Consider the following 22,956-nt stretch of genomic DNA (forward strand, 5'->3'; position numbering starts at 1 on the left):
GATTGAAGACTAGTTATAGTTTCATAATCAAAGTTGTGTAGCATTGAAAGAGATGACATAGGTTAAAAAGAATGTTTTTCAGATGTTAATGCAAGCTAAAACCAGAGCATAACTCAGGTATAATACTGTAAGTTCTTTAAGTTAGGATAGAAGGAAGAGTGCTTTATCTAACTGACAAATATGATGGACTGGATGTTAATTGTATATCATACTTTGTAATTTACATAATTGCTACGGTTATGCTCAATTTATGTCTGAAAGAAGAGCCTTTTTTCTATTTACACAGAAAGGGTGAGATGTTGGGAATTGGCTCTAATGCTTTGCCTTGATTCAAACCCCCAAAATGGGAATCTGCATGTCCAAATGCCGAAGGTCCCTGTCTCCAACTGAGTTTTGATTTATCAATAAAGAGCCAACCGCTAATGGCTGGAGAGAGGCGGCGGGGGGGGGGGTGGTTCTAGGATCCCAGAAGAAGAAACAAGGGGAGAGGAAAGAAAGCCAGAAGAAGGGAATAGGATGGACCACGTCAGGGAGGAACAGGAGGGCACAATGGCAGAAATGGAGGTACAAGAAGGAAAGCAGCCCCCAGAAGCGCTGCCCAGAAAGCAGCTTGAAGAGCAAAGATAAGGGGGCCTCCCAGAGGAGCCAGGACATCAAGATAAAATTATATATTTAAGTGTTAAGTCAGTACCGCTGGAGAGGAGAATGTGCTGACTGTGAGGAGGTTTAGAAGTGCCCAGGCACTGAGCTAGTCAAGGCATAACAAAATTAGAAAAAAAAAAAAAAACAAAAACAAAAGATGTGTTTAACAAGACATTACAACAAAGCAGACACCAAAAAGCCAATCTGCATCCCCAAAAGTATACTTCAAATCTCTCCCACATTATTTCTAAAAGACTGATTAACTTTAATTGCATGAAGCAGAATAAAAACTTACAGAATGGAGTATGCTCTTCCCCCCACCATTATTTTCTCAGAAGAGGGGGAATAATAACATTTGTGTGACTCAAACCAAGCTGCCATGAGCAGAGATATAATAACTATTTCATAATGACTACAACTTTCTTCTAAATTTTATTTGTTATTAAGGGATGATTGTTAAAGGTGCTATAATTGCATACTGATAGAGCTACAAAATGTTCTTACTTTTCAAAGTACTTAGGGATGGAATCAGTTGATATTTAAATCACCTTAAAATACAACAGTCCTCTCACCAAAATATTAGCTATGGGAATTCCTGTCATTCGCTTAGGAGGAGGCCACTTGTCAGTTCAAGGTCATCCTTAGCTATGTACCTAGCCTACAGCTAAAAACTTAAAATGCAGCTTGTTGGCAGAGTGCTCATCTCGCAGGCACAAGGACCTGGTTCTAGCCCAGCACTGCAGAATAAACATGTGATTTATAAGTAGGGAAATGAATTCCTCTTAATTCTCAAAAGATGTTTCAAAGAAAACATTAACAAGTGTCAATGAGTTCCTGCAAATTATGTTCCCTAAAGCAATACCCCCGAAGTCCACCAGTTACTCACTAATCGGCTGCCGGTATGGATGTAACACGTGGATGTCAAAGGGTTTGTGCGTTGTGTTCACCAGCACGACTCGACCTGATCCATCATATTTGTTTCCCTTTTCAACCGTCCGTGTATTCCAATCTGTCCAAAACACAGTGTCTTCAAAAATGGTGAGAGCAAAGGGGTGGGGCAGTGATCCGTCATACACTGTGTGTCGATGGTGACCCTCCAAATCAGAGAACCTGGTGGTAGGAGGAACAGCACATAAGCAACCCCTCTCCTCTCAGTGTCCTCCAGGACCAGTGAGTAAAGCCATCAATCAGGAAAATTCTACCCTTCTTGATCTCTTGGCAAATGGCATCAAAGCTTAAAAGCTATACTCAAAGACTGCAATAGCCACAGAGACTGACAGAATCACCAGTTCATAGCTGTGGTTTAGGTATTATGGGTTAATAATGTTTTATGCTGGCTCTGCCCATTGAGCACTTTTGATTTCCTGAGATAAGTAAGCATCATTCTAGTTTTGTAGATGTGCGTGCGCGCGCGCGCGCGTGTGTGTGTGTGTGTGTGTGTGTGTGTGTGTGTGTGTGTGTGTGTGTGGCCTTCAGAGGCCAGAGGCATCAGAAACCCCTAGAGATGAAGTGTCAGGGTATTGTGAGCCATTCCACGTGGGCCCTAGGAAGAAGTGAACGCAGGTCCTCTACAAGAAGAGAACATCTCTGAATTGCTGAGTCAATTTGACAGGCTCCTGCTATCCTGTCTTCACTAGCCATAAACTCTAACCATTCTCTTTCTGCTTGTTTCTATAGAGCTCCATGCATCTTCCTGTATCTAGTACGCACTAAGGAACTACAAGTCATCCTTAGCCACACAGAAAGCTTGAGGCCAGTGTGGGATACATGAGAAGGGAGCTCAGAGTGACTCTGAGTCCACAGGCCAGTTGGAAGATGAACACGCGATTGTTGAGATGAGTTCTCTGAAAACACAACCCGGCTAGTTTGTAATTAGTTCATCTTCCCCGCCCCCCGCCACCCAAGGTACATACTCGATGTAACCCAGGTGAGCGTCTGCCCAGTACAAGAGATCATTGGTGTAGTCAATGGTGATGGCATTGGGCCATTCGATCTTGGTAGAGATAATCACAGTCTTATTGGTTCCATCCATGCCAATTCTTCCAATGTATGCTCGATCACCCCAATCTGCCCAGTAGACATGCCTATAGGGGCAAGCACAGAGGGTTCAGACCCCCAAACCGAAAGATACAGCTCTTCTCCATCTAAAGAAATGAAGTTCCCATCTCAGAGTGTCTCAGAAAGGAAAGAGGGCTGGCAAAAGATTCATGACAATAAGGATGGTGACCCGCAGTCCTCAAAATGAACCCTTGCGTATTTCAGTGGCTTTGATATAGGGAGTCCACTAAAGAAATACCACAATCTCCCATGCATACAACTCAAAATGTGACTCAAAAGAGGAAAAGATAAAGACAAGAGTCCATCTGTTAAATATCCTTTGAATGAGAAATGAATGCTGCTCATTGCACTAACACATTCACCAAGCAAGAAAACAGAGACAGGTTCCAGCAAGATATTGATCCATAAGTAGTTACGTGAACAAGTGATTGAATACATGAAAGAAAAGGCCCAAGATTACAGAGGAGCCATACCCTCTTTGAGGATGAAGGACAATTCCCCTGGGATTTTCAAAGCAGAAGGTATTGTTTGCATCCACACAGTGCTGGGCTAGCATTCTGCGTTGTCGACCTTCAAGGTCAGAGACAAACAGGCAATCTAGGATGGCATCCAACCAATAGAGTTTTCTGCAATGGAAGGACAGTGGTTACTATGGTAGCCGCTTTGTTTATTTGCCCCGTTTCCTACCTGAACTCCCTAAGATTCTCATATATATATATATATATATATATATATATATATATATATATTCCATGGTACCTTCCTCAAACCAAAGAGGACACGGGGAAACAGGACAGGTTATCAAATATTTCTACATACCTAAGTTGAAAGAAGCAATTCCCTATTGCCCTGAGAAACTCAGAATTTCTAATGGTTTTGTAAATCGCCATGGTTGGAGAGATGGCTCATTGGGTAAGTGGGACCTGAATCCCCTAAGCCAAGGCACAATGGTCCACTTCTGCCAACCCAGTGTCCCTTCTTCAAACATATGCTGGTCCACGACAAAGAAACATTGTCCAAAACACAAAGAAAAACAAGAACCCGTACCAGAGGTTGTGTTCTTACCTGCTGACCCAGTCTACAGCCAGACTTTCAGCACGTCTTAACCTGTGGCTTATGATGGTCTCCCTGTTTGTCTTATTCAAAAACATCCTCTCGATGATTTGTTTCTCTGCATCAATCCAATACAGCCTCTTCTCTACTCTGTCAAAGTCCAGGGCCACAACATTGCCCAATCCTTGCAAAATCAGGGAGTATGACGTGCCATCTGTAGTTAAGTTTCTTATGTAGTAACGGTTGCTGAAGATGAGGTAGGGCTCGAGGTTGCTGTTCTGCCGGCAGCTCTTCCCATCTGGCTCACGGATGTAGCCAGGGGCACACTTACAAATGTAGGAGCCTATGACATTCTCACACTTCTGGCTACAGAGCTGGGGTGACTCCTTGCACTCGTCAATGTCCACGCAAGTACGTTTGTCAGACATGAGCTTGTACCCAGGAAGACAGGAGCAGTAGAAACTGGTTATGGTATCTGTACAGTTGTGGTCACAGTGACTGATTGAAGAATCCTGGCACTCATTAATGCCTGCAGGCAAAAGACAGTTACTAGAGAACCTAAACTATCAGCCATACACTCAAATCAACACTCAAAATCAACACTCCTACCATACGGTGCCAGTTCTTAGCAAATCATAACAGGAGAGGCCACTGGGATCTTCAAAGAGGCCATGTTGATCGTTCGAAAGTCAGTGATTTTTCAACTTCCTCCCCAGCTCAATCTTTTTCCTCCCATTATTTATAGAATTCCTTATTAAGTTTCTATCGTCAAACTACCTTAAATAAGACATATTTAAAACTGGAGAAAAACTAAATTTAAAGTCTCTCATCTAATAAGGCTGTTAAGTTCTGTGCAACAAAGTAAATTTTCTTTTCAAAGTTCACAGCATGACTGAAACGTTTAAATACTCAACATGTATACACATGGATATATGCATATGAACAGTATAATACACATCAATAGCAGTCATAGATTTTTTTACAGGTTCTTCAGTCACCTGCACAAAATGATAGGGATACCCAGCACACTCTTAACCCTTTACCCCAGATCTTAACAACTAATGCCACTAGCACTTTTAAACAGAAATAGTCTTGAACACTCAGCTAAAGTTTCCCAAGCAGCTGGGACATTAGTCACAAACCACTGTGCTCATTTCTCAGTAAGCTTAGTCACAAAATGGCGGAAGAAGAAACAAGGCAAGAGGTGGCCCACTTGTAACACGTCCCACTTCAGTGGTGTGACACTGACTAATCACAAGCTACCAGTGTGATATATACATCTGCCTTATGGGGTGGGATGTGCCCAAAGACAGGTCCCTCGAAGCACTGACATTGTAACAGGTAGCCGGGTCTACCCTAAAGCAGGAGAATATAGATTTTTTTAATGAATGGCAAATGCGAAACTCATGATCCAACCAAATCTACTTCAACTGTTAACTTACCACATAACCCCAACCAATTCATTCTCTAGCCATCTGCTGGTTTTATTGTTTGCAAAAAAAGAATAACGTATACTAGATTATTAATTAGCAATCCTGCTGGCTATGAGTTTGTATGTTTAATAGGCCTGTGAGACAGACTTTCCTTTTCAAGTTAAACATTAAAATTGAGTGATGCATCACAAAGGATTTGGTTCCTACAGAGTACCAGGTATGGCAGTGTGAGCCTGTAACCCCAGCACTTGAAAGACTGAAGGAGGCAAGGAATGACTGAACTGCACAGTAAGATCAGGTCTCAGAAAAGATCAGGGCATGATTGTCTGTCTTAAATCCCAGCACTTAGGAGGCAGAGGCAGACAGTTCTCCATGACCTACACAGTGAGTTCCAGGCCAGCCAGAGCTACAAAGTGAGTCCCAGTCCCAAAATAGCAAAATTAATAAATATGTGAAATAAAAAACAGAAATAAACCACAATGGGACTCTTATCTTCATTAAAACTAATATTAAAAACTTTATCATACTATATGCATGTGTGTCATCTAAATAAAACGTGACATTTTAAAATGCAATATATTTTTAAATATTGATAAAAACTTTAACAATTTTATGTACTTCAGGAAATAATTAAGTAATTATAATTCCACAAATTTCCATAGTATTTTCATTCTAGATTTCTCTGCACATGCACATGCATGTGCATGTACACACACACACACACNCACACACACACACACACACACACACACATTGAGTCAATTTGGCAAATGTATTTAGTGAGAACACTCAATGACCAGTGGTGGGCTGCTTTTAAACCATTTGATGTCCCCCACCCCCACCCCCAGAAATGCCACCATGCAGAAGAGAAGAGGCAAGAGTAAACTGCACAGAGAGCATGACCCATTGCTAGTGTGAAATTCAAACGGGCACAATTCGTATCTGCTCTCAGCTGCCTCCTTCCACTTGGTTGTCAGTGGGAAGAGGGGACTAAATGTTCCAGTCTCCCAAAGATGAAGATGAAAAGCAAGCCAAGAACTCACTCTGGGGACCCTGGGAGAACCTGCATATTCTCTTCATTCTGCACACCTTATCGAGCGATTCTCTTAAAGGACACCCTGAATATTGCTCTACCTGGTAAACCAACCTACCTCTATCTATTCATAAGGAAGCAATAGAGAAGACAGTTGCCCTCCCCATCCCGGACTCACCGCAGCCTTTCTCGTCACTGTTGTCTGAGCAGTCATCCACATGATTACAGACTCTCCCCATCTCGATGCAGTGCCCGTTGTCACACCGGAACTGATGAGGGGGGCATGTGGGTTCTGGGGTGTGACATAGGTGCTCCTGTTCATCCGACCCATCTCCACAGTCATTGTCCTCATCACAGACAAAGAACCTAGTGATACATCGCCCGTTCTGACAGGTAAATTGATCATCACGGCATGGTGGGTACGAGCAGCCCCTCTCATCGCTGTAGTCTCCGCAGTCGTTGCGCCGATCACACCTGTGTTATGAGACAAAGGACCACGGGGACCATTTTAACAAGATTACAGTGCCTTAGCTCTCTACCGCCAAAATAAGCATTAACCCAACTCTGCAACAATCCATTTGGCCATCTGCATGAATTCCCCTGTTGCTGGTGGCTGCATAATAAATGTAAATATAGATTCACTGTTTTATAGGCCAAATAACATGATTTATAAATTTGTAACTCATGGAATAGCTTTATGGAACTATCCAGACAGACACATTGTATACAAGTCTTCAGCATGAACTCTGTGTCCTATAGAACTGTTGTTGGATAAAACACTTATCTCTCCACTGGGGTAATGTTTGTGTCGGCAGACCTCTTCATATAATTCTCCTGGGATTTTTCATGATATGTGAGTTAGTTATGGTAATAGGAAGATTAAAAGCAGTAGATTATCATTAAATGATGGCAAATTTGCATGTTGTAGTCTTAGTTCTGATACCTATCATTCCCAGGTCCTAAGTATGACACAGTTTCCTGAGATACCATGAGTCATACTCACATTCAAAGCCATGCTTACTGAACAGAGTCGTGGTGACAGGTTATCATGTGTATAAAAGAATTTAGGATAAATATAGACAATGCTAATATATGATAATTCCTTAAATGATGGAAGGGAGCCCAGGAGATAAGGGCTGAGGGTCATGAAGTATTAAGGCACCCAAGATGAATATAGTCAGTTTTACAGCTGTGCACTGACCATGCCTGCTAACTAGAGCTGCCATCCACAAGCTAGGGTACTGCCAATATGATTTAAACCTAAGGCACACGCGTAGACCTATAAAGAAAGCCTTGGTCAAAGAAAGCAGACTTAATGCACTTCATTTTCCAGAAAATCAAACCAGCTTACACATCGAGCAAATCACCAGGTTTCTGGCACAAGTGCATCCCATTATTCCAGCGAGCACTCCTGCCATAACCCGGTCTCAGCAAGCACCACCACAATGTGTCAAAAAGAAAGTTATCCCCTTGTCCCACAGTGTCAAATGGGGGAGGCACACACACCGCCAGGCTGGAGAGTTTACACTTAGATATATAGGATTCTGATGTCGCGGGGATCTATAGGATCTGGGTGGGCCCTATAGTTCAGGTTTCCAGAGAACAGTTTTATTTTGTTTTGCTTTGTTTTGTTTATTATTATTATTATTATTCAGAAAGAAAAAAGAGAAATTCAGAAAGAAAAAAGAAATATGAGGAGTAAGAAAATGCAAGGATAGCAGGAAAAAAAGGGAGAAAGAAAGAAAAATGACCAAAGTCAGTAAAAACCTGAAAGTGTGGGAGCAGAGAGGCCGTAGAAAGGGAGGGAATAGGAGTGGGGTAGAAGGGACAGAGACAGCCCAGTCTAACCAAAACGAAGCCCTGGGTGTTCAGATATTCACATCTAAGGGCAATGGAATTGACTCCTTACTGAAACTAGAGCAGAACTCTTAACTAGACAGGCAGATGACTTACTTTGACTGCCCAAATAACAACTGCAAATACACTTTCTGGGTTACAACTGTCCTTATTCACTGCCATCCACTGTATAGTATGCTGAGACCCCACTGGTGATGTCTCAACTTTTATAGCGCAGGACTGTTTTTTCCTCTTCAAGATACCATCATACAAAAATCTTGGCCATCCTTCATTCCAGATCTATCTCAGCATCTATCAATGGGGCATTTGCCTCAGGCCTCTGATGCTCTGACCTTTCTGTCTCCTACTCTAGTCATGGAAACCTGATGGTTCCTGATGCCCGAACGAGTCCCTGTGCTTTTTAACCCTTGAGTGGGTCCTGTACCTCTATCTCAGGTCCACATATCCAAATGCCTAGTGCCTACATCTAGGGAATGTCTACAACATCAAATACTTTCTCCCATCAGCAAACCCCTTTCCAGGTTGCTTCATTTTGATCGAGGCTTCTATTAGTCCCTTTATTCCTCTATAGCCAGAGATTTACTACACATAGTGGTAAGAGGCTGGATACTACAAAAACAAAATTCATTTTAAGAGACCCATTTGGAGAGAGAGGTAAGAAACCACATCACAGGGAATCACAAGATTCCCCAAAGCAACACGCTGTGGGGCTGACTCTGTCTGAGACAGTGACAAGAACTTGAAATGTTCTACATAAGAATCCCTATTTTCAGAAGCTTTGGCCTTCTCACCTGACACTCGACATTAGCTGTCTTGACCCTGAGCCAAGTGTACTTACGGAGCTGTTCTTCTTAAAGCAGAGAGCAAATACAGAAACAGTTCTTAGAGCCATGCCTGCCCCCAAGTGGAAGACAAGGAGACACACCAACTAATGTCAAGTTAAGTCCTTCTCTGCCTCTCTGTGGAAGGCCACATTATAGCTTTCACGGACCCTGGGATCTTCTTGGACCACGTCATCCATAAAAACACATAAATAACCACATCGCTATTAAAACGTGTATTAATATGTTGCATATTAAAACACTTTTTCTGACCTGGATTTCAAAAGAAGTCAAACATTTTCTTGGATAGCCTAGAGCCTCCTGGGACCATTGTGCCTAATGCGTGAGTCGTCCCCGCCCCCCGTGAATATTTGGGGTGTAGAGGGATGTGCTTGAATCCCAGTTCACCTGAATGACTGCCTGATACACCGTCCATTTGCACAGCTGAACTCTCCGGCAGAGCAAGTTCTCATGGTGCAGTTCTGCAGCTCATCGAGGGCATCCGCGCAGTCCGCGTCACCGTCACAGACCCAGTGTTGTGGAATGCACCTCCTGCTGGGAGGTCTGCTATTTACACAGGTAAACTGAGTACTGGAACAGTTCTGAAGCTCTGAAACCAAAGCAGACAAGAATCCCTCGGAGCTCGGGAATGCTCTCTGTATAATCTTATCGTCTTTAACACTCTCACGAAACAGATGGACAAGGTAGGACTATAAATACCTTCAAAGGTTCTTATACTTCTTAAGACCTATCCCAGTTGTTTGAGTCTGGATTCTTCAAAAGCAAAACCTCAGCATAAAAACTCTGCCTACTTTTCTGTGAGATTTACATAAAAAATTTTTCCCATAAGGCTTCAGAAAATGACTTCCATTTTAAAAATCTGAACAAATACCTTTCTATAATTTATTTATTCTCTCATATAGTACACCCTGACTGCAGTTTTCCCTCGCTCCTCTCCCTCTCTCCCTCCCCGCTCCCCATCCACTCCTTCTCCATTTCCCTTCAGAAAAGGGCAGGCCTCCCAGGGATATCAATCAAACATGTCATATCAAGTTGCAATAAGACCAGGCTCCTCCCTTAATATTAAAGCTGGATGAGCCAACCCAAGAGGAGTTCAGGGGTCCCAAAAGCAGACAAAAGAGTCAGAGATTGTCTCAGCTCCCACTGTTAAGAATCCCACAAGACCAAGCTACACAACTGTAACATATATACAGAGAGCCTATGTTAGACCCACACAGGCTCCCTGATGGGCCACTCAATCTCTATGGAGCCCCTATGAGGCCAGGTTGGTTGACTTTTGGGGTTTCTTGTGGTGTCCTTGATCCCTCTGGCTCCTACAATCCTTCCCTCCTTCTTCCGAAGGACTGAACAAACATCTTACATTTTCACACCATACCTCATATTCCACTGTATAATCATATAAGTACAAAATGAGATTACTATCTTGGTGCCAATTTAATGTGTGAGAAAACTGAGTTCCAAATGGTTACCTGGACATCTCAAAGTCGGAGAGCCAGAAGAGACCTCTCTCCTCTAAAAAGTTGAGGCTTTTGAATACAGATTGCAAGCACCGCACAAACGAAGAGGAGAGTTAAGAGAGGCCAGAGTTGCCAGAAAGGCAACTGGGAAGGAATGGGAATACTGATTCGGAATCAGTCATGCCTTACTCAGTCCCCTCACAAACAAGACGTAAAAGAAAAAGGGAGAAAATGGTTCATGTAAATCATCAGTGACAGAGCAGGTGTAGAGCTCTGGCCACAGCAAACGAGTTCACTACCAAACACAAGCACCAGGAACCTCTGTCCTTACTGTGCTAAGCGGGAAAGGTGACACAATGCTTACTAAAGCCCCTCAGGTAGCAACTCCATGTTTTGCTGGCAATAAAAACAATGTAGTACTAGTGTTATAAAAGTAACCACGTTTTCTATAATTTAAAATAGTTTTAAGAAACTTTTTCATACTATATTTTGATCATATCTTCCCCTATTCCAGCTCCTCTATTAGATCCTCCTCACCTCCCAAACCCATAACTTTATGTTTTCTCTTTCTCTCAAACAGAAAACAACAACAAAAAAGACAAGAAGCAAAAAATTTAAAGAGTCAATAGACAAAAGGCCAAGACAAAAAGTTCCAACTAAGCAAAATGAAACAAAAGCCACAAAAATTCCATTGAGTTCATTTGTGTTGGCTGACTACTCTCGGGCATGGAGCCTGCCATGGAATACTGATATAGCCGCTTACACTCCATTACCGTTAGGGTATCCATTGCACATAGCATCTTGGTTAAGGGTGGGTTGGAATGGGGAGGATCTTGGAGGAGTTGGAGGAGAAAGAATATAATCAAAATACGTTGTTTGAAAAAAGAAAAACAGTGGTACTCAGTAATGAACTCACTGATGAATACCACAATATCCCAACCCCATCACAGCTCCCAGGGTGACTGGCTGCCACACTGTTGTCAGGAATGACCAACCGTGTTCCCGTCACCTACTACAGAATTCCCATTAGCTGGGTGTGAAGGAGAATGAGCACCGAGCCACTTTGCCTCATGGTAAAATGTAAGCGATGGTGTCCAACAGCAGGAATTAATGGTAGCATTCTGTTAGTGTGCATTCACTCAACAGGAGTTTCTGACAACTGGGCCCTCCAACCATGGTAACTGGCTCTGAGTTTCCCTGGAATGTGAATCTGCAGAGGAATTACCCGCCTTCACTTACCACAGTGATGTCGCTGGTCCTCGTCACTCATGTCTCCGCAGTCATTATCACCATCACAGACCCAGCTACTTGAGATGCACCTGCCGTTATCACAGTGGAACTGACTGGCTGAGCAGCTGTTCATAGAATGCCCTGACAAGAGAGGAACTCTCATGAAAAGACTGGGACGGCTACTTCGTAGTCTCCAGCAAGGACATTCAAACGTGGTTTATGTCCATGAGAGGCTTACTCACAGACACATCAGGAACACATGGAACCTGTCGGCCCTCAGAACCTTTTGAGTTGATTTTACAAATGATTTTACAAATGTGATAGAAAAACACGGAGAGGTCTACGGTGCAGCAGTATAGGGTGGGGTATAACATCATCTCAGACACATAGAGAAGGCTGACAGTGAGCTGCATAGACTCAGGGAAAAACGGTGAACCAAAGTGCAGTTTATAAGATATATGGACACACTTGGGTTATTACGGTGTGTGATGCAGTACACAACTACTAATTGATGTTACTATGACTTTGGTTTGAAAATTCTTACTTATGTGTGTTAAACACGAGAACACATTAGAATAATTTCAAAGGTATAAACTCACCTAACACTTATTATCTCCTCTCTCTGCAGATCCTCAGTGTTGCAGTGAGGATACAAAAGCAAAAATAAAACAAAGAACTGCTAGAAATCAGCCATAGAATTAACTCAATGTAAATCAGCATGAATTTAACTCTAAAATTATGCTAAAGAACAACCCAGACAAGGGCTTTATGTACGATGTTACGTGGTACAATAATACAAGAGAAAAATGCTTGATAATATACCAATCTGAGGAATATGATACATCATTAGAGCAGGGTATGAAGACTGTACTTAAGGATGAGTAGACTTCTCAGCTCAGTAGAGAACACTGAGGTGGCCTTGTAGCTCCATGGTCTGCCATGCCTACTTGGTATTGCCATCCCAACACGAAACAAGAAAGTAGCCACGGACGACCTGTGACAACATTCATCTATACAGACAAGTCACTAGTCTGTAACCATACTTTTCTAGATACTACATAGCAAGGATTTTTATAACGGGTTAAAAAAAGCAACTCAGAAATTACATCTTTAAATGCATACAACTACTTACAGTGAATATGCATCGATGCATATGAGGATTTGTGACAGTAAAAAGCAAGCTTTGAATACAAACAAGGAACATGGGCCTCCAGCTACCAAACAGGGCCGCGGCGCCTCACTCCGCACGTTAGTAGAAGAAGAAATAACATAAGGTATGCCTGCTCTGAGCCCTATATGAAGAATCCAGTCACTTTTGGATCCCCCTACTGTCTTAAAAGACTCAGACAAAATTCCTAAACTCCAACTGAGAGTCAGCTAGAATTGAGCTGCAAGCCAGACGATCCACTGGACGCATCACCATCTCAATATATCATCATGAGCTAACAGCCCCCATATTCTCCCCAGCTGCCTTCAGTGCCTGCACTAGCCGCTCACTGATGAGCGCCTACTGAACACTTCTGGCATCCCTCTGGGAGCAGGAGCAGGGAAAGTAAGTAGCCAGCAGCGTGGCTCCTGCATTTGATATGTGAGAGGAGCCCCGGCCTCTCTAACTGCACCCTAAGCTTCCCGTGGTTGCTGATTCTTACCACAAGTGTCAGGTTCATCCGAGCTATCCGCACAGTCGGCTTCCCCGTCACAGAACCAATAGCTTGGAATACACCGCTGAGGGGAGACACACTGGAACTCATTGCTGCGGCATGTGTGTGAGGCTGGGGGACAGGCACAAGATTAAAACACCGGCAAACTCCCGTCTGCTGCCCATCTGCCTGTATCTCTGAACCAGTTAATTGCTGCCGTTGGGAAAAGGCCTTGTCTATAAGTTGCTATGGGGCTGCAGGTGCATAAGATACGAGAGGGAACTATTTCCCAGTTCTCCTGAATTTTTATTCAAGACTCCATAAATACAAGGTGTAAGTTCTATTTGCTAGAAATTCCAAAGAGCACCCAGCCAGGTGAACACTCTTGGCTGTTCAACAAGTCCACGACAGGAAGACCCCTGCACTCAGTTCAAGGACAACCTAGGCAAAATAGGACAGTTCTGTCCCAATAATCTACTGATTCTGATTCGATTTTAACATATCAAAAAATGGCATTGTGCTGTAAAATGGTGTAAAATAAGTCTTGATTTTTTTTTCTTGTTTATTTGGTTTTTTTCATTTGTGTGTTTGTCTGTTGTGTTTGTTTTTTCAAGACAACATTCCTAGCCCTGGCTATCCTGGAATTTAGTATGAAGACCAGGCTGGCCTCCAACTCACTGAGATCCTCCTGCCTCTGCCTCCCAAGTGCCATGATTAAAGTGTGTGCCATCGCGCCCTGCTTGGTTTTTTAATTAAGTGAATTCGATTAAAATAATGTTACTCTCCATTCTGTCCCTCACCACAATTTGTTAATCATAATTCTCAAGAGTAAACAGAATTCTCACCTACTCACTATAACTCGGAATTGTTAGGGTTGCTGAGAGAGATGACTGCCTTTGATCTTTATGTTCGCTTCTACTGTGTGGGCACAGATATTGGAATGAATTTCTGTCCTGAATGGGGTCTTGCCATTCTACTCCACAAGGCTAGCCCTTGCCTGGGCCGTAATAGTGCCAGATGGATTTGCCGGTAAACACTTGTTAGAAAAGCCATAACTCCAACCTACCCTACCCTGTGTGATGCTGTAAGCCAGATTCTGTTTCTTTGGGCTGCTGTCATTATTGTACCTGATTACTGCTCTGGCAAATTTTTGTGATAACCTGTGGTTTCCTCAGGATGATATAAAAAATTCAGCTACAAGACATTGGTAAATTTTTTTTAAAAGATACATCTTCTCATACTAATTATTCTCAAAATTATTAAACTTAAGAAAGGCCTTTTTTTTTACTTCCTCTGTTCATAGAGGAAATTGTTTCAATAAAACTAAGCTACTCAAGATCACGACCATAATATTCAGAAGTAATAACTGCTGATAATACAAATACAGATTGAGGATTATAGGCCTGGATACTAACAGGTTTCCAGAAAAATATATTTCAAGTAGGAGACTTCTCCCACCACTCCACTCATATCTTAAAGCAACTGCCTTCCACATCTCCTTACAGGCTCAATATCAAAGCTAGGGTGTTTCTGTGCTGCCCCGGTCACTCCTCTGGACCCACAGAGGGCGACGCAGCTTTGTCATACTCACCGCAGTAAATGGGGTTCTCGTCACTCCCATCTCCACAGTCATTGTCTCCATCACACAAGAAAGCTCGGGGAACACAAATATTTGTAGTCTGGCATTTGGCGAAGTCCGACTGGCAAGTGTGGGGCGCTTTAAAAAGACAACCAGATAGACACTTGGAACAGAACTACCAAGTATATCGTAAACAACGTCGACTCAGTTAACAGACTCAGGGAAGGGTCCAAATCAGTTCTAAGTAAGCAAGAAGCATAGCTCATGCTGCTGGTGGTAAAGAGAGACCCAAGTTGGTTCCAGGGTGGTAGAGAAACATGTTCATGAAGTGAGTTTTTAATCTAGCAGATATATACAGAGCCATCAAATTAAGCAAGCAATTCAAATATTAGCTAGATATAGTTTTATAGTCATTTAATTGACTATTACAAACACTTAGTAGGGTTTTTTTTTTTTATTATTTTTAGAAAGCAATAGATTTTATGGAAACATCTCCTGTGTCCTAACGTAGGACCACGGACCGCAAAGGAAGGACTTTAGACACACTTACGGCAGTTTTTCTCGTCCGAGGTGTCATTGTCATGGCAGTTGTTGATGCCGTTGCAGACATAACTGAGGGGTATGCACCTCCCGTTGCTGCAAGTGAACTCTGTGCTGCTGTTGCAGCTCCTGAACAGGCATCCCGCCTCGTCGCTGTTGTCCCCGCAGTCATTGTAGAAATCACAGCGATAGTGGTAAGGCACACATCGCCCATTGGCACAAGTGAAGGCTGTTGATCGGCACGTGTGAAAGGCTGGGAGGAAGAAAGGGCAGGGAGAGAAGAAGGCGCCTTCCGGTTACAATTTGTAACGTTACCATTGTAACACTCCTAGGGTTACAATCTGTCTCTGCTTCTAAGACAGAAATGCCTGCAAGTCAGACTGGATGCAAAGTGCCTTTAAAGAAAGAAAGCATTTTAAGTGAGCCATGAAAGTCACTTCATTTGTACATAATCTCACTTCTCAAGTTTATCTCAAATGCAGAAAAGCATGTAAAAGCACACTGTTAGAGAAAGGTGCCCAATTACAAATCCCCTTGAAGGCCCACTGTGTCTTACTCCAGTGACATAAAAACTGGGCAGGGACAGTCAGAAACAGTGTAATAAAATGATAATAAATGTAATAAACAGCAACCCCCTGGTGCACATAGTGCCTTATTGTCACGCTCCACAGCCTATTCTCTTCTTCTTACAAGATCTCTGGTAACCACTGTCTTAAAGATGAACTACCTGAGCAATATTTCCAACCTCTACAGAGACGAGAAATGCTAATGCCGGGATTTTAATCTAATGACTTTACTCATCTGTATGGAGGCGATTAAACAGAAATACAGCCTGGGTTATCAGAGTGAATGTTTTTGGCTCCAACAGAAAAGCCATCCATACACGGTGTTTTATGTCAAACAGTTGCACAAAGACATCTTAGCTCCAAACACTAACTCTGAGTCCAGCTTACCACACACTGTGGGCAGCTCATCACTGCCATCACCACAGTCGTTGTCATTGTCACATTTCCAATCCTGAGTGATACAACGCCCGTTAAGGCAGGTGAACTGGAACTGACTACAGCGGGCACCTGTGTCCACCACGCAGTACTTGTCATCGTTGGCCAGATACCAGCTGCCTTCGTGTGGACACTGACACTCAGCTCCGTTTGGACCTGGGACAGAGAGAAGCAAAAAAAAACATGAGCATAGGAGCCTTTCTTAGACTCCTTCAGAGTGGAGTTTATGACATCTGTGAGATGAAACACCATCTGTGATGGATTGTATATATACTCATCCCAGGCAGTGGCACTATTAGAAGGTGTGGCCCTGCTGGAGTAGGGTGTGTCAGTTATAATACTCTCAGCTTCCTGGAAGTGAGTATTCTGCTAGCAGCTTTCAGATGAACTTGTAGAACAATCAGTTCCTCCTGTACCATGTCTGCCAGGCTGCTGCCATGTTCCCGCCTTGATGATAATGGACTGAAGCCAGCCCCAATTAAATGCTGCCCTTATAAGAGTTGCCTTGATCATGGTGTCTGTTCACAGCAGTAAAACCCTAAGACACCATCTACCTTTCACATTCTGATCTCTCTTCCCATTAAAAACAATCGCTGCCCATCTACAACACAATAACTCCCATGGAAGAATTCACAAAGACACATTCCTATGAAACTGTCCTTAATGAGATTTATATTTCACCCTAAAATATCACACTAGAAACGATAGCTCCTAAACAAAAAAAAAAAAAATTGCATTAATGGAATCCTATTCCAGTCAGAAAGCCAAACCTTTTTCATCTTACTCTTTCCCTTCAACAAGCTTCCACTTAAACTGCCTTTACAAAGCCAGTCCACATAGAACGGAAGAGAAACCCACAATACAATGATGTCAAAATATAACCCTTAGTACACTTGATAAATAACCTGAAATCAAGAATTTCAGTTTCTTTTTCTTCTTGAAGGTAATACCCTTGCAGCCTCCCTCGCCAAGTGTCCTTGTCATTGTTGTGACGGTCTTTGTCACTAAATACTTGTTTTCATCTTCCTGCTCAGCCCCTTACCTGGAGCACAGATATGGCTGCATCCTCCATTGAACTGGTCACAAGGATTGCTACACTGCTGCTGCTGGGTCTTGACAACTGTAGAAATGCCACTAGGCTGGGTGGGCAAACGAGTGGTCATTGAGATCAGGTCTGACCCATCGTACTTGTTAGCACGGTAGATTTTTTTGGTGTAAAAGTCTGTCCAGTAAATGTACTGGCCATAAACAGTCAAGCCAAAGGAATGGAAGGCTGTACTGACGACGACTTCTCGGTTCGAGCCAGTGAGAGTACTGCGCTCTATTTTCTGCCTGAAGCAAAGAGAAAGAAAAGCAATTGATAAATGGAAAAAGGAATTATAATGGTTAGGCCTGCTTCAAACGGCTAGTCAAGTAATGTAGACATGACACGTGTCTCTTTCTTGGTGATGGTAAGTCTTATTGACTCATCCAATGGCCTACATACATCATTTCATAAGAGCCATGTTAATATTAGAAGAAGGAACAATCCAAGGAAGGATTTGCTTAATGCATAGGACCTGATGTGAAACAGCAAAAAACTAAAAAGAATTTATTTCCTTTTTGATATTGGTTACTTTGAGGAATTTACTTAGAAAGACTCAGAACATCATTGCTGTGGTTCAAATGAGAGTATGTAGGAAAAGAATCGGAATATTTCATCACAAGGCCAGCATCTGCAGCGAAATGAACATGCACACAAACAACTGTAATGAACAAAATCATTTCATCTCTTGAACTCCTCAATCAGGATCACTACAATGTAGTTACTTGGAGATATCCCATAATTATGTTACAAGTGCTTAAAAGGGAGTTTGCAAGTGAAATTTGCTAAGAAGCATGCCAGAGAAAAAGAGAACCCAAACCAACAGACACATTATTCAAATCTGATGCCTACAGTCAGAAATTGAGTGATTCCATTATACTTATAGTTACATGTGGTGATGCAGAGATTTAGACATACAGATTTGGGATATAGATAGTTCCTAAAACTCCAATGCTACATTTAGGCAATCCTCTCTCTGGTTTATCAGATTTTCATGGCATGGAACAGGTCCTTCTATGTCCAACAGCCACATAACTGAGAGTCACCTACAGGCTAGCATCCGCCCAGTAGAGGAGGTCAGTCTCGAGGTCCAGAGTGAGTCCATTGGGCCAAACCAGGCTGGTGTTCACAATGGGGACCCGGAAGTTTCCTCCCAGTGTGGCTCTTTCAATTTTGGCATTGGTACCCCAGTCAGTCCAATACATGTACCTAGTTAGTCAAACAGAGGGCATAATTAATTCACAGCAAGGAAGTTTTAAAAAAAACCTTTCCACTTTTTACAATGGAAACATTCATTGATCGTAATAACCATCAATATATAGGTAAGTAAAGAAGTATTCCATTCTTTTCCAGACTACATTGCCAAAACGGATGCTTTAAATCAGACCAGGAAAGGTCACTAAAAGCTCTGTCTCTGTGAAAGTTTCTACACTATTGTTATTATTCTCTATCACATAAAGTAATTCCTAGTCCCCACTCCATCCTCAAATAAGCAGATAAATCAAGAAGACCTTGGCATACCCTCGGCAAGGATCTAATACAATAGCTCTTGGTTTGGGAACACGGGCGATCACAGCGCGATTAGATCCATCTTCAGCCATGGAATTTATTGTCTGATTTGAAAAGTCGCTGTAGTAAATTCTTCTGTTTATCCAGTCAAAGGCAATGCCATCAGTAACCCCTATATCTGGATACACACAAGTAGAGAGACACATACTCATAAGATGTTAGAATCTCAAAGGGCATTAAGACGATTCGGTGTGCAGCGCTCCTTATATCTACTGCCAAGGTAAACCCTAGCCCTGGTGTGCACTTACTTGACAGCAGGATAGTTGGAGAGCTGGCCCCTGAGTACAGGTTGACATAGGAAATCTGGCCACGGATAGAGTTTAACTTTTGTGTGAAGAAGATCCTATTATTTCTGCGATCATAGTCCAGTGCAATGGCCGTTCCTTCCACACTTATCGCTTGGAAAGGCAGGTTATGGTCTTGAGGGTCAAAGTGTAAACTTCTCAAGGAATTATTTAAGGAATAGATGAGGAAATCTTCTCGGGAAGTAGCACAGTTCTTGCCATCATCTTGCAGAGTCCCAAAAGCACATCCACATTTCGGGGTAGGCAACTCAGGTAAGGCAAAGCAAAAGTGGGAACACCCACCATTGCTTTGCAAACAAGGGTTATTGTTAAGCTCTGCCGGTGAGAGGGGCTGGACATGCTCATCAAAGATGGTCACATCCCGTAGCAACTTAATATTATCTCTTATCACTGTTGGTGGGTCTGTATTCCCGGGTTGCTTGCTGGCCTGGAAGACTTTTCTCAAGTTTCTATCCACCCAAATGATCGACTCTCCAAAGACAGTGATGCCATAAGGAGTTGGGTAACGACTGCCATAACGAACCACTTGGGATTCTCCTCCGTCACGATGGATCCTGGCAATTATATCTAAGGAATCGTCAACCCAATAAATATAGCCAGTGTCGTGGTCCACTGCCAGGCCCCGAGGGGTGACAATGCCTTCGGAGACAAGTACAGTTCGATTGGTACAGTCAAGAAAAGAGCGTTCAATCTTCGGCTTCTGCCCATAGTCAGCCCAGAAGAGATATCTATGCTTGGGGTCAACAACAATATGCCTGGGCATATCCACTGAGACTTTGAGGAGGACACGGCGGTATGTGGTATTGATCCGTATCACTTCTATTAGTGTCTCATACACAAAGGCATTGGTGAAATAAAGATTCCCTACAGAAAAAAAAAAAAAAAGGATACTGATGAATGGAAAACCAAGAAGAAGAAAAAAGCATAATAAAATGTATGAGGTTGAAGTATGATCGGAGAAATATTCGCAAGTATGGGAAGCTTTAAAAAGACAACCAGATGGACACTTGGAACAGATCTACCAAATATAAATAAATTTATTGTACTTTCAAGACAATAAATTTCAGTGTAAGCGTATAAAAAAAATTTATGCTTGGAAGTTAAAGGGAATACTTTTTAAAATTTATTTTCTCAAAAATCTTCAGCTTCCTTCTTACTTAGATTAGAATTCACAGCCAGCATTACAACTCACTTCCTACTTTTCTTCTTCTACTTAAAATATGAGTCTTTAACATTCTGGTCAAAGAGCCTAAATATACTTTATCACGGTATAAAGCATATTAGTTAGAGCCTAAAAGAACAGAGAGGACAGCCATAACCACCTCAGATTGCTAGACATATCCTCAAATGCTCTTTGGATGTAAGGTTAATGTGATCTTTCTTTCCTAAGTCTTCCTAATTAGTGTAGATGATTTTTATCCATTGACTGTATAAAGCCACCAAACCCAAAATCCACTTCCCTTTTGAGTTAAAGTATAACATAAATTCGAGAATAATACACCAATCACGTGAAGTACTATAAAATGAATTCGTGTGATGAGTGGAAGATGCTGGATCCTAAATTACTGATCCATGTCAAGTCAGTTATTGAACTATCAATACTATGCACATATTTCCCAGCCTGCCTCAAAAAATAGCCAGAGAGATTATTCCAATATGAAATATGTAACTGATGTTTCTGTGTACTCCTTTAATCCAGGGTTGTCAAATAGTACCAGGTGGTATTTTAGGCTTGTTGGATATATGGTTTGTTTGTTTGTTTGTTTGTTTGTTTGTTTGTTGAATGGGGTTTCCTGAATCTCTGGCTTGAGGTGAGCTCACTATGTAACTGAGGATGCTTTTAACTCTTTTCTGATACTCCTGCCTTCTCTCCCTGGTACTGAGATTGCAGGCATAGGCCAACACACACAGCCAAAATAAATGGTTTCTCCTTCAAGTGTTTAACTCTGCCATTGTGACATGACAACAGCCACTGATAACCCCAAATGAATGACCATAAGTGTATCACAGTAAAATGGTACGAAAGAGAAAGTGGGCTACACTTGTCCTACTGGCTGTGCTATGCTGACCCTATTTATCCACATCAGAAACAGTACACTTCAGGGTGGGAATTAGAAATCCATTAAAATCTTATTTAGCTAACTTACTAGATTTACTATCTACAATGCATGTTTATATTTAAGTACTGTCTGCTTATCAAGCTCAATAATATACAATGATATCCATTTTGATTAAAAATATATTCACAAAACTTGCAGTGTAGTAGTTCTCCAAGCATAGGAATGAGTGGTAACTCAAACCTGAATAAGTTAATAAAATAGTGAGTTGCACATATTAGTAATCAAGAGAAACACCCAATGATTTTTGTATGCATTAATGAGGAAGCAGCTAGTTGCATTAAGAATCTGCAACTAGAACTGCTTGACATTAAAATAAGTGAACGTCTTTCCTCTTCATAATTTATTTATTTATTTATTTATTTATTTATTTATTTTATGTATGTGAGTACACTGCAGCTGTACAGATGGTTGTGAGCCTTCATGTAGTTGGGTATTGAATTTTAGGACCTCTGCTCACTCCAATCAGTTCTGCTTGCTCAGGCCCAAAGTTTTATTTATTACTATAAGTACACTGTAGCTGCCTTCAGATGAACCAGAAGAGGGCGTCAGATCTCATTATGGCTGATTGTGAGCCATCATGTGGTTGCTGGGATTTGAACTCAGGACCTTTGGAAGAGCAGTCAGTGCTCTTACCCACTGAGTCATCTCACCAGCCCCCTTTTTAGGTCTTTCTAATTTAATTTTCTGTCAACCTTAGGACAAAAACTACAAACCCACAATTTAATATTTTTCCTGCTTGATTGAACAAGTAGAAGAAAACGAAATGATTCTTCCATAAGTAATCTGTCAAACAAAACATCCCCATCTTTTGATTCAGTGAGTGCATAGCCTAGTCTTAAATGATCTTTTTTTTTTTAATTTTTTTAAAGCCCATTTCATGTGGTTATCTTGCTTTTCTTTTCTTTTCTTTTTTTTTTAAATTTATTTATTTATTATATGTAAGTACACTGTAGCTGTCTTCAGACACTCCAGAAGAGGGCGCCAGATCTCGTTACAGATGGTTGTGAGCCACCATGTGGTTACTGGGATTTGAACTCAGGACCTTCAGAAGAGCAGCCAGGTGCTCTTACCTGCTGAGCCATCTCACCAGCCCATCTTAAATGATCTTATAGATTGTCTAGAAAAAAACAATTCAGATGACAGAGATGGAAACAAAGGCACAGGACCACATACCTGCTACCCAGTCCACTGCCACACCCCGGATTCCATTCGCTCCGATGCCGTAGGTAACAATGTTGGTAAAACTAGACCCGTTGGGTTTGATTCTACGAATTCCGTTAGAGGATCTCACTGAGCTGCTAAAATCACACCAGTAAATAAAGCCGTTGGCAACATCCACGTCCGCATGCAGAACATTCCGTCCTAGAACATTTAAGAAAACTCAGCCAACCGGACCGGCACCTCCGTCCCCTTTCTGTTAGCATTGGTTAGTGATACAGACTTACGTGCTCCATTATAACCCCTGTTATCAATATCCTGCTCCTCACTACTGTTCCCTGTCGTCTGCTTCTAA

The 22,956-nt window shown here is 42.0% G+C and overlaps 1 protein-coding gene across 1 annotated transcript in view; it reads right to left on the reverse strand.

Annotated features, from left to right (window-relative positions):
- Positions 1 to 22,956, reverse strand: part of Lrp2 (LDL receptor related protein 2) — a 161,662-nt gene that overhangs the window by 39,012 nt on the left and 99,694 nt on the right. Inside the window, exons 38-53 of the mRNA XM_021193735.2 lie at positions 22,617 to 22,805; positions 19,267 to 20,187; positions 18,971 to 19,136; positions 18,500 to 18,658; positions 17,408 to 17,697; positions 16,318 to 16,521; positions 15,375 to 15,617; positions 14,837 to 14,962; positions 13,255 to 13,377; positions 11,615 to 11,746; positions 9,306 to 9,507; positions 6,398 to 6,693; positions 3,766 to 4,282; positions 3,174 to 3,326; positions 2,556 to 2,726; positions 1,529 to 1,752 (exon numbers count right to left, since the gene is read on the reverse strand). Of these exons, the coding sequence (XP_021049394.1) occupies positions 1,529 to 1,752; positions 2,556 to 2,726; positions 3,174 to 3,326; positions 3,766 to 4,282; positions 6,398 to 6,693; positions 9,306 to 9,507; positions 11,615 to 11,746; positions 13,255 to 13,377; positions 14,837 to 14,962; positions 15,375 to 15,617; positions 16,318 to 16,521; positions 17,408 to 17,697; positions 18,500 to 18,658; positions 18,971 to 19,136; positions 19,267 to 20,187; positions 22,617 to 22,805 (4,116 nt within the window). The remainder of the gene's footprint in view (positions 1 to 1,528; positions 1,753 to 2,555; positions 2,727 to 3,173; positions 3,327 to 3,765; positions 4,283 to 6,397; positions 6,694 to 9,305; positions 9,508 to 11,614; positions 11,747 to 13,254; positions 13,378 to 14,836; positions 14,963 to 15,374; positions 15,618 to 16,317; positions 16,522 to 17,407; positions 17,698 to 18,499; positions 18,659 to 18,970; positions 19,137 to 19,266; positions 20,188 to 22,616; positions 22,806 to 22,956) is intronic.

The sequence above is a fragment of the Mus pahari genome, chromosome 3 (genome assembly GCF_900095145.1).
Source record: "Mus pahari chromosome 3, PAHARI_EIJ_v1.1, whole genome shotgun sequence".
NCBI lineage: Eukaryota > Metazoa > Chordata > Mammalia > Rodentia > Muridae > Mus > Mus pahari.